Source organism: Pongo pygmaeus, chromosome 1 (genome assembly GCF_028885625.2).
Source record: "Pongo pygmaeus isolate AG05252 chromosome 1, NHGRI_mPonPyg2-v2.0_pri, whole genome shotgun sequence".
In the NCBI taxonomy this organism is placed as follows: Eukaryota; Metazoa; Chordata; class Mammalia; order Primates; family Hominidae; genus Pongo; species Pongo pygmaeus.
The window spans coordinates 52771361-52784004 of record NC_072373.2 but is presented as its reverse complement, the minus strand read 5'-3'; the positions used below and the strand labels follow the sequence as shown (position 1 = coordinate 52784004).

Sequence of the window (12644 nt, the reverse complement as noted above, 5' to 3'; positions counted from 1 at the left end):
ACTTTTGATAAATATGAAATACTTTATCATAAGCGAAAAAAGAAAACTTGACATTATCAATAGCCTTTAATGAAGTTTTATTCACCCAAACGCCTCCCTGAATTGATAACAAAATGTCAGACACTTGAAATCATTGCCATGATTTCCTAGAGTATGATTACATAAAGCTTTAGGTGAAGTAGAGCATACACTATGATAGGAGAAAGCAAAATCAAGGGATTATAGAATGCTGAATGCTCCCAGATGCTTCCAAACTCCTCCGTCAGTCAAACAGAACATGTTTCATTTTCATATTATGAAAAAATAAGATATTGCTGATGTATTGCAGTTTAACAGGAGCTTAGCTGTGAGTTTACAAAGGTGTCTTTATATGTGATTATATAACTAAAGCCAGGCTGTGCGATGCATTAAACTGGGTGCATAACATCCATTTAAATATCCCTAAACAGTACAGGTAAGCTAGTAAATAAAAGCTCTAGGGGAGTTTCAAGTTTTAAATAGCACACTATAAATCACTAGTGACTATATTTAATGCTTATATTGGTGAAGTGTCAGTACCAAATTGATTATTAACTAAATACAATTCTACTTCTGGCTAATCAGATTCCATTGGCAGAAAATTCGTGAGTGTTTTAATCCAATCCTAATACATTTGATTATAGATATCCATTTTTATTTAATGCATGTAATTAAGAGTGTGTAATTCCATTAAAACATTCTAAAGGCTCAAAATAATTAAAATCAATATTACATAAATTATGCAAAATTTATTAAACAAAGAATGTGTGAAAAAACTACAAGAAAGTCTATGAGAATACAAGCCAAAAGTTCTATTGTTTAATGTGACTGTTACACAGCTGAAAAGTATAATATTTGCATACAAAAACATCATAATTAATATGTGATAATTTATGAAACATAGTTATTGAGCTTTCTATTTATTCTATTTTAATCATACAAATTACTTTTAATCAAAAAGCCTAATTTTAATATTTTTATTTTTAATTTTTTATTATAAAATTAATTATATTTTTAATATTTTTTAGTGGCACAAATACAATTATGCCCACCTCCACCTCAGATTCCCAATTCTCACAATATGACAACCACATTGAATTATCAGGATGGAGAAAAAGTATCTGTTCTTTGCCAAGAAAATTATCTAATTCAGGAAGGAGAAGAAATTACATGCAAAGATGGAAGATGGCAGTCAATACCACTCTGTGTTGGTCAGTAGTGTATAATTTGTTTTACATAATTCTTTCAAATGAGGTTAATATTCTCTTGTGCTTCGTGTAAACAAGAGAGAAGTTCTAAAAAACCAAACACCGCATATTCTCACTCATAGGTGGGAATTGAACAATGAGAACACATGGACACAGGAAGGGGAACATCACACTTCGGGGACTGTTGTGGGGTGGGGGGAGGGGGGAGGGATAGCATTGGGAGATATATCTAATGCTAGATGACGGGTTGGTGGGTGCAGCGCACCAGCATGGCACATGTATACATATGTAACTTACCTGCATGTTGTGCACATGTACCATAGAGCCTAAAGTATAACAATAATAATAATAATAATAATAAAAAGAAAAAAAAAAAGAGAGAAGTTCTTTCTCTATGTCTATTACTTTATCCTGACAAAATAAATTAGGACCTAGGCACATTAATCAATCAACACTCTTTCAGTTTTTTGAACAAAATACAGCCAAAATCTTTGGAATATTATGTAAATGTCAGATAACATTTCCATTCATGCATATTTTAATCCTCATGATGAACAAGACATGAATGAAGAGGATTACTGAACAAGAAGATGGTAACATAGATATGGTGGAGGAATATATCTTTGCGAGTTTCTAATATGTTTTTGTTTTTAAATAATTTTATTTGTTCAAATTATACTCACTTTAAAATCCAAAATAGTATTTACTTTTATATTTCAATTTAAGTATTTTATTTGTTTTTGACCCTTTGGTTTTCATTCTTCATTTAGAAAAAATTCCATGTTCACAACCACCTCAGATAGAACATGGAACCATTAATTCATCCAGGTCTTCACAAGAAAGTTATGCACATGGGACTAAATTGAGTTATACTTGTGAAGGTGGTTTCAGGCTATCTGAAGAAAATGAAACAACATGCTACATGGGAAAATGGAGTTCTCCACCTCAGTGTGAAGGTTAGGCCAATATGAATACTCAATTTCTGTTTATAGTAGAATTCATAAAAATAATCTTTGTTATCAATGTGAGGGGAAAGAATAATTGAGATTACTGCATATATAAAATTATTTTTATATTATACCATTAAAATACTTTTTGCATGATTGAATCTATTCTATTTATGTTAATTTTATTTGTTCATGATAGAGTCACTTCGTATTCCGGCATTAAAAAATAATATCTAGTGAAATTAAACCTATCTGTACTATTCTCATGCTGCCATAAAGAACTGCCCAATACTGGATAATTTATACATACAAAAAAAAGTTTAATTGGCTCACTGTTCTGCATGGCTGAGGAGGTCTTAGGAAACTTATAATCATGGTGGAGGGAGAAGCAAACGCATGATGGCAGGAAGGAGAAGTTCTGACCAAAGAGGGAAAAGTCCCTTATAAAACCATTAGATCTCATGAAAACACACTCACTATCCTGAGAACAGAAGCATGGGGATAACTGCCCCCATTATCCAATTACTTCCTACTGAGTCCCTCCCACAAAACGTGGAGATTATGGGAACTACAATTCAAATTGTTATTTGGTTGGAGATGCAGTCAAATCCTATCATTCCACCATGGCCTATCCCAAGTCTTATGTCCTCACAATTCAGAACACAATCATGCCTTCCTAACAGTCCTCCAAATCTTAACTTATTCCAGCATTAACTCAAAAGTTCATATCCAAAGTCTCATCTGAGACAAGGCAAGTCCTCTCTGCTTATGAGCCTGTAAAATCAAAAGCAAGTTGGTTATTTCCTAGATACAATGGGGGTACAGGCATTGGATAAATGCTTCCATTCCAAAAGGGAGGAAATGGCTGAAACTAATTGGCTTATGCCTGATGGAAGTTCGAAATTTAATAGGGCAGTCATTAAACCTTAAATTTCCAAGATTATCTCCTTTGACTCCATGTCTCACATTCAGGTCATACTGATGCAAGAGGTGGGCTCCCACAGCCTTGTGCAGATGTGGCTTTGTCCCCCTCCTGGCTGCTTTCATGGGCTGGCATTGAGTGTCTGTGGCTTTTCCAGGAACATAGTACAAGCTATTGATGGATCTACCATTCTGGGGCTTCAATGATTGTGGTCCTGTTCTCACAGCTCCACAAGGCAGTACCCCAGTGGGGACTCTGTGTGAGGGCTCTGACCCCACATTTCCTTTCCTCAATGGCCTAGCAGAGGTTCTCCATGTGGGCTCCACCCTGTGGCAAACTTCTGCCTGGACATCCAGATATTTTCATATATCCTCTGCAACCTAGTCGTAGGTTCCCAAACCTCAATTCTTGACTTGTGTGCACCCACAGGCCCAAGACTACGTGTAATCCACCAAGGCTTGGGGTTTTCACCCTTTGAGGCAATGGACCAAGCTGTATGTTGGCCCGTTTTAGCCACAGCTGGAGCTGAAGCAGCTGGGATACAGGACACCATGTCCTGAGGCTGCATAGAGCAGCAGGGACCTGATCCAGGTCCATCAAACCATTTTTCCCTCCTGGGCTTCTGGGCCTGTGATGGGCGGGAGTGTCAGGAAGGCCTCTGACATGCCTCAGAGATATTTTCCCCATTGTCTTGGTGATTAACTTTGGCTCCTTATTATTTTTGCAAATTTCTACAGCAGGCTTGAATTTCTCCCCAGAAAAACGAAGTTTTATTTTCTATTGCATTTACAGGCTGCACATTTTCCAAACTTTTATGCTCTGCTTCCTCTTGAGCTCTTTGCCACTTAGAAGTTTATTCTGCCAGATACTCTAAATCATCTCTCTCAAGTTCAAAGTTCCACAGATCTCTAGGGCAGGGCAATATGCCACCAGTCTCTTTGCATAGCAGGAGTGACCTTTACTCCAGTTTCCAACAAGTTCCTCACCTCATCTTCATCTGAGACCACCCCATCCTGGACTTCATTGTCCATATCACTGTGAGCATTTTGGTCAAAGCCATTCAGCAAGCCTCTAGGAAGTGCCAAACTTTCCCACATCTTGTTTTCTGAGCTCTCCAACTCCCTAGGAAGTTTCAAACATTTTAACATTCTCCTGTCTTCTTCTTAGAACCTCCAAATGGTTCTAACCCCTGCCTGTTACCCAGTTCCAAAGGTGCTTCCAGATTTTTGGTTATCTTTACAGCAGCATCCTACTCTCTGCAGTACCAATTTACTGTATTAGTCTGTTATCATGCTGCTATAAAGAACTACCCAAGACTGCATAATTTATAAAGGAAAGAGGTGTAATTGACTCACAATTCCACATGGCTGGGAGGCCTCAGGAAACCCTTCCATGGTGGAAGGGTAAGCAAACATGTCCTTCTTCACATGGTGACAGGAAGGAGAAGTGCAAAGCAAAGACAGAAAAGCTCCTTATAAAACCATCAGATCTCAGGAGAACTCATGCATTATCATGAGAGCAGCAGCAGAGGAATAATCGCCCTCATGATTCAATTTTCTCCCACCAGGTCCCATTCACAACACATGAGGATTATGGCAATTGCAATTCACGATGAGATTTGGGTGGGGACACAGCCAAACCTGTTCTGCAAGTTGTCATGTTTGCTTTGCCACTATGTTTTAAAACTTCTTTTACATGCTTCCCACAATGCCCCTTCTGATTTCCTACAATATATTATGTTTTACCTGGAATCGTTAACCCTCGATGTGTATCTTATTATCACTAGTAAGTTTACAGAGGCATTGCTTACCAGGCATAGATGATCTCTTTCTGAAATGTATTGCTATTTTTAGTTTCAAGTCCTTCTTCAGTTGGTGACAGTCGGATAGAGAGACAGACACCAGAAGGCTCATTTTAGAAAACATTTGTGTACTTCTCTGTGACGTCATAGTAGCTCCTGTATTGTTTATTTTCAAATAAAACTACTTAATATAAAAACAGGCACATAAAATTAAATTTCTGAATTAGTGAAACCTGAATTCATTCTTTTTTTTTTTTAGGCCTTCCATGTAAATCTCCACCTGAGATTTCTCATGGTGTTGTAGCTCACATGTCAGACAGTTATCAGTATGGAGAAGAAGTTACGTACAAATGTTTTGATGGTTTTGGAATTGATGGGCCTGCAATTGCAAAATGCTTAGGAGAAAAATGGTCTTACCCTCCATTGTGCATAAGTATGGTGCATTGAATTTTATTATATGTATGATAAATATTCTTCATTCAAAGTATAAATGGTGCCAATAAGAAAGTAAACAGTGACTCTAGAAATTCATAAGGTTTTCTTGAATATTCTGGACTGTTGTGGGAAATTATAGCTGTAGTAATTAAAACATTTGACATTATAAGACAAATTGGTTCATTTTCACATCATCTTGTGTGAACTTTAAGCATCCTCTGATGTATATTCTCAGACTTCTTATCTCTGTTCTTAGGGCACAGCTACCTCTACTCATCAATCTCCACATTATTCAATCTTCTGTCAGTTTATCAACAATCTCCCTATAAGTACATTTTCTGAAATATTTTTAAAAATTATTATAAGTATTTCACATTTGATACAAGCAAAAAATTTGGAAATACACACACAACATAGGTGGTGTATTATTCCGTTTTCACACTCCTGTAAAGACCTTCCTGAGACTGGGTAATTTATAAAAGAAAAAATTTTAATTGATCACAGTTCCTCATGGCTGAGGAGGTGTCATGAAACTTACCATTACCGCTGAAGGGGAAGCAGGCACCTTCTTCACAAGGTGGCAGGAGAGAGAGGAGTGAGCGAAGGAGGAACTTCTAAACACTTATTAAATCATCATATCTTGTGAGAACTCACTCCCTATCATGAGAACAGCATGTGGGAAACTGCCACCATGATCCAATCACTTCCCACCAGGTCTCTCTCTCAACACCTGGGGATTATTTTTCAAGATGAGATTTGGGTGAAGACACAAAGTCTAACCATATCAGGTGGCAAGTATGGACAAAAAATAATGTGAACAAAAAAATGTGTAATCTCAATTGCTACGGCTACCAATATCTCTTCAGGCTTCTAATATCATTCCTATCTTGTATTTTTAATAGATTTAGAAGAATTTAATGTAATTAAGACAAAATGGCTAATATATTTTCTCAAGTTATAAGAAAAATGTTGTACAGTATTCATGATTCTATATATCGCTATTTTAGAATCCATTACATGCGTTGTATGTAACCTATTTTTAAAGATTTGCTGAACAAATACATATTTTTCCTCTTTCAGAAACAGATTGTCTCAGTTTACCTAGCTTTGAAAATGCCATACCCATGGGAGAGAAGAAGGAGTTGTATAAGTCGGGTGAGCAAGTGACTTACACTTGTGCAACATATTACAAAATGGATGGACCCAGTAATGTAACATGCATTAATAGCAGATGGACAGGAAGGCCAACATGCAGAGGTACTTTGATGAATTTAAAAAATATATTTATATAATGCATGGGCCTGGCCCAGTGGCTCACGCCTGTAATCCCAGCACTTTGGGAAGCCGAGGTGGGTGGATCACTTGAGGTCACGAGTTCGAGACCAGCCTTGCCAACATGGTGAAAACCCGTCTCTACTAAAAATACAAAAAAATTAGTGGGGCATGATGACATGCACCTGAAGTCCCAGCTACTCGGGAGACTGAGGCAGGAGAATCTCTTGAACCAGGGAGATGAAGATTGAAGTGGACCAAGATCGTGCCACTGCACTCCACCCAGGGTGACAGAGTGAGATTCCATCTCAAAAAAATAAATAAACATAAAATAAATAAATATATAAGTACAATTTATTTATATAGACTGTCTTAGGCAATAAAATATAGAATTGTCTCTAACATCATTAAAATGGACATAAATTAAGTTTTTAGGGCAGGACAAAGTAGTCATATGCCTAAAAATAAAAAGATGGAACTGAGTATTTGATGATTAATCTTAGCTCAATAGTTCTCAAAGTGTGGTCGCTAAGCCGGTAGCATCATCATCTTCTTGGAGATTGTTTGAAATGAAAATAAAATTCCATAAGCTCATTCTAGACATACGGAATCAAAAGTCTCAAAATAGAACCCTGAAACTGTTTTACCAACCCCTCCAGGGAATTCTATTTACACTTCTGAGTGAGAAGCATTGCTATAGTCTATTCACTACACATGGATTTGAAACTCTCTGATGAATTTTGCATTGTTCAGCATAATATCCTTAATCATTGGCAATTAAATTATCTGAGGTTATTTTTATTATTATAGACTTATTTTCTTTTATTTTTCCACATCTCCAATTTGGATCCTTTGATTAACCATTCTTCCTCTCTTTTAACTTGGGTAATTTTCAAAATGTGTTTTTAATTCTTTGCTTATTCGCTAAGAAAATGCCTATTTGTGTTTATTTTTAAGAGGCTAAAATGTATAAGGAGGATGATTGCAAACAAAAATCTGATATCACATATCTATGCTGACTTTTTGTATTTTATAAATTAATGTTAAATAAATAGACCTAGTAATATTTGTTTTACTCAAACTCAAAGAGAGATATCCAGGAAAACTTTCGTTTACACTGGCTTCCAGAAGGGGAAAAAAAAGGTCTATCAGTGTTCTAGCGAAGGATGAAGAAGAAATTTAAAACACCAAAGCTTGTACCTTACAAAAAATAGTTTCATGTCTTTTCCTCAATATTACATTTAAATTTATTAAAATCAACAAAATATTTGATGAGATTGTCTACTTATTTTAAATTCGTCTTGAAATATATTTGTAACTGTATTAGTTGATTTGCTACTCAAAATGAACACTAGGTAGAACCACTTCTTTTTTTTCTATTCAGACACTTCCTGTGTGAATCCGCCTACAGTACAAAATGCTCATAGAGTGTCGAGACAGATGAGTAAATATCCATCTGGTGAGAGAGTACGTTACGAATGTAGGAGCCCTTATGAAATGTTTGGGGATGAAGAAGTGATGTGTTTAAATGGAAACTGGACAGAACCACCTCAATGCAAAGGTAGAGTATTATATTTCTTTTAACATTTTGGGGGAGTATAGCAGGGTTAAAATATGTTGATTTAAATAAAATGAAGTAATTTTTATTAATAGATTTTTCAAATGCAAATAAAATGATTGATGGTGCTTAAAATTCAATTCTTCCTATGGACAGAACACAAGTAATAGGGTATATTATTTTTGAGAAAGATTCGACCAAATTAAAAGAGTTGGAACCTGAAAAAAAATACTTTTTAAGCATTACAACACTTAGTTCCTTCTCAGGAATACGTGTAATAAAAGATACATTATGTGCATTTGACAGCCATAAGTGATGTGCATTCTAAGATATGGAATAGGCAGTTGAAGAGAGATCATAGATTGTGATATAAATGTGGGCATCTTCAGTATATGGATTATATTTAAAGGTGTGTGACTGACTGTATTTATAAAAAGAAGTCCGAGCACATAGTCTTGGGTCATTCTAATATATAGAGATGAAGTAAGGGAAACCAAAAAAGGAAATTGTATCTTACTCACCTTTTTGTTTTAAAATTAATGTTTTTCTGTGTTTTTTTTTTTCACTATTTTACTTAGATACTACCTATGTTTATTATTGAAGTGAGTTTTTGTAGACAGCATATAGTTGGGTCTTGTTTACATATCAATTCATCCTTTCATGGCCTGTTAACTGGTGTACTTGGACCATTTACACTTAAAATAATTATTGATATATAGGACTTAAACCTCTGTCATTTATTTGTTTCTGTCTGTTTCCTCTGGGTTTCAGTCCTATTTCCCTATTCCTCCATTCCCTGTAGGGAAAATTACTGAGGAGATTAATTTTGATTCATAGGTGTTGTTTTCCATTGTATCTCTTTGTATAGCTTTTCTCCTCCTTTTAAAAAGTTGTTGCTCTAGCTAATACTATACATATGTAATAATATATTACTGTCTACTGGCACTGACATTTAAATCTACAACTGGAATATGGAAACCTTACTTTCATGTAGATCCATTTATACTCTCCACGTTGTAAGTATAAATGCCACTAGTATTTTCTCTGCATACGTCGAGCACCATATTAAACTCACTTGCTTCAAATATCAAACATAATTGAAAAAACTTATGAGGAAAAAGATATCCTGTTATATTGACTCCTCTGTTTATCCATTATATTGTTCTATTTTTTCAGGATCCTAAAGTCTCAAGCTCTTTCTTTTATCTTTTTTATTTTGATTTGTAGAATTCCTTTAGTTAATCTTCAGGCATAGGTCTACTGGAGACAAATTCTCTTGGTTTCCCTTTCTCTGAGAATGTCTGTATTTACCCCTTTACTTGTAAAAGATAGTGTCACTGGATATATTTGGAGTTGACAGTTCTTTGAACACTTGAAAACTGTGCCATATGGTTATAGACGAAAAACTCACCATCATTGGAATTGTTGATCCCCTCGAGGAAAAGCGTAGTTTTTGTCTAGTTGCTTTCAAGGTATTTTTTTCTTTTTTTTTTTAAGTAGTTTTATTTTAATGTATATTGGTATAAATTCCAATGTGTTTATCCTCTTTGGAGTTCACTCAGCTTCTTAAATATAAGTTTATGCCTTATGGTCAAAATGGGAAGTTTTCAGGCATCATTTTATTTATTCATTTTTCCAGCCCAATATCCTTTCTCTTCTTTTTCTGCATCTGCATCATTTGTTGTTGTATTTTTCTGAATGTCTCAGTTCAGTTTTTTGTTTTCAGTCTATATTCATGGTGGGTAATTTATATTGCTATATGTTCAAGTTCATGGATTTATTTGTCTGTCAGCTCCCAATGTATTATTAAAGATATTCAGTGTTTTAAAAAATTTTTTGTCATACTTTTCCATTTTATAATTCCTATGGGATTTTTCGAATATGAAATAAGAAACTTTCTTGGTCATAGTTTTCTATGTTTAGCATGTATTCATTCGGAAAGACATTTCTTAATCCTGGTCTACTATAAGCAGCAATCTTTGTTAATGTTTTATGTGTTCTTTCGGTAAGGAGAAAAGAACTTAAATACATTACTTTCAGTTTAAAGGGTTAAAATTTCTTCTAGGACTCATTTCTTTTACCAGAAATCACAAAACTGTTATATAATATATATATAATATATATATTATATAAAGTGCTGTGTTTGCATTTGCCTTATTTGAACTTGTATTTTGATTTGCTCTCACAATAAATCAAGTGATGAAATGATGTTTTTTAGATTCTACAGGAAAATGTGGGCCCCCTCCACCTATTGACAATGGGGACATTACTTCATTCCCGTTGTCAGTATATGCTCCAGCTTCATCAGTTGAGTACCAATGCCAGAACTTGTATCAACTTGAGGGTAACAAGCGAATAACATGTAGAAATGGACAATGGTCAGAACCACCAAAATGCTTACGTAAGTACTTTAATATTCACGTGGCTGGGAAAATCAGTGTGATGAGTCTGATATTTTGCTGTTTGTAACAAAATAATCACAGATTATTGAACAACCATTCTGCTCAATGCTTGCCTACCAAATATTTCTGTTAGAAAGTAAAGTTTAGAAATTTTTCTCTTTAGGGCTGGGTGCGGTGGCTCACACCTGTAATCCCAGCACTTTGGGAGGCCGAGGCGGGCAGATCACGAGGTCAGGAGATGGAGACCATCCTGGCTAATACGGTGAAACCCCGTCTCTACTAAAAATACAAAATAATAATAATAACCGGCATGGTGACGGGCACCTGTAGGCCCAGCTAGTCGGGAGTCTGAGGCAGGAAAATGGCGGGAACCCGGGAGGCGGCGCTTGCAGTGAGCCGAGATCGCGCCACTGCACTCCAGCCTGGGTGACAGAGTGAGACTCCGTCTCAGTAAAAACAACAACAAAAAGTAATTTTTCTCTTTATATTTATATTTTATTTTAAATCATTTAGTTGACAAATAAAAATATATTTTCATGTTTGACAATATGCTGTTTTGAAATATTCATGCTACAATGATTACCACAAATTAATTAGCACATTCTTCATCACCTATGCTTACCATTGGGTGTAGGTGGGTGTGTGAGTATGTGTGTGTGTGTTTGTGGTGAGGACACTTAAAATCTGCTTTCTTACCAATTTTCAAATAAACAATACAATATTATTAGCTCTAAATATCACTAGATCTCTATGTTTGATTCCAAGTTCTTATTCATATTATAGCTGAAAGTTTGTACTCTTTGACAAATATCTTAATCAAACAAAAGCAGCAATGATAAGTTCTAAAATGCAGGGATCCTAAAATGACAACTGATGTAATGAATCATTGATAATACACCCCTAATTCTCATACATTAAACATAGAACCTCATTTTCACATCAATTACCATTTTAAGTTTATTTAAATCAATATGATGTTTTTACATAGTCGGTTTGGATAGTGTTTTGAGAAATAATTCCTGAACCATCATATAACATTCTACTTGAAAACCTGAAAGTCTATGAAGATTTGCATACTACTTAATGTTTTATGTTTACTGTTTTTTATTTTCAGATGCATGTGTAATATCCCGAGAAATTATGGAAAAGTATAACATAACATTAAGGTGGACAGCCAAACAGAAACTTTATTCGAGAACAGGTGAATCAGTTGAATTTGTGTGTAAATACGGACATCGTCTTTCACCAAGTTCTCACCCACTGCGAACAACATGTTGGGATGGGAAACTGGAGTATCCAACTTGTGTAAAAAGATAGAATCAGTCATAAAATGCACACCTTTATTCAGAACTTTAGTATTAAATCAGTTCTCAATTTCATTTTTTAAGTATTGTTTTACTCCTTTTTATTCATAGGTAAAATTTTGGATTAATTTGTGAAAATGTAATTATAATCTGAGACTGGTGGCTCTCTTCTTAAAAGCACCATATTAAAACTTGGAAAACTAACTCTTGTGTCCAGTTCATAAAATGTTTGTGGCAAGAAATTAGATGCAATTTTTCAGACTTTATTTCTGTTCATCACTCTTAAATCTCTCAAAGCTTTCTCCATAGCTTCTGAGGCTCATTGTTTTACAGTAAATGGAAAATATATCATTGTCTCTGATTTCAAAATTATATCACTTTACAAAGATGTAAAAACCAAGTCAAGTCTTAACTCATGTTGGTAATGAGATATAAGTAATTACTATTTATCAATACATAAATGCACCGAAAGTGATATCAATACATAAATGCACCAAAACTGATGAAATGTAGATACTTCTACAAGATGTCAATCTAGCACACATGATAATGCAAACTAATCATAAGGAGGAATTAAAACGTAATTGGGTATATAAATGTTACAACATAAACATACAAAAAATAAAAATACAGTATCAGTTATAACATACTCACTTGCATGCACTCACTTGCAAACACAGAAACACGATACTTTTGCCCTGAATTAATGTTTATAGAAAAAATATTGCCAGAAAATTCAAAACAATAGATACATGTGTGTGTGTGTGTATATATATA

The 12644-nt window shown here is 34.8% G+C and overlaps 1 protein-coding gene across 2 annotated transcripts in view; it reads left to right on the top strand.

Moving 5' to 3' along the window:
- CFH (complement factor H) overlaps positions 1–12071 on the top strand; it is a 107922-nt gene extending 95851 nt beyond the window's left edge. For both annotated transcript variants that reach the window (XM_054452254.2, XM_054452249.2), the window contains 7 exons: positions 1047–1229; positions 1997–2182; positions 5156–5329; positions 6412–6588; positions 7988–8164; positions 10380–10562; positions 11678–12071. In XM_054452254.2, the coding sequence (XP_054308229.1) occupies positions 1047–1229; positions 1997–2182; positions 5156–5329; positions 6412–6588; positions 7988–8164; positions 10380–10562; positions 11678–11880 (1283 nt within the window). In that variant the 3' untranslated portion in view covers positions 11881–12071. The remainder of the gene's footprint in view (positions 1–1046; positions 1230–1996; positions 2183–5155; positions 5330–6411; positions 6589–7987; positions 8165–10379; positions 10563–11677) is intronic.
- The last annotated feature ends 573 nt before the right edge of the window (positions 12072–12644 follow it).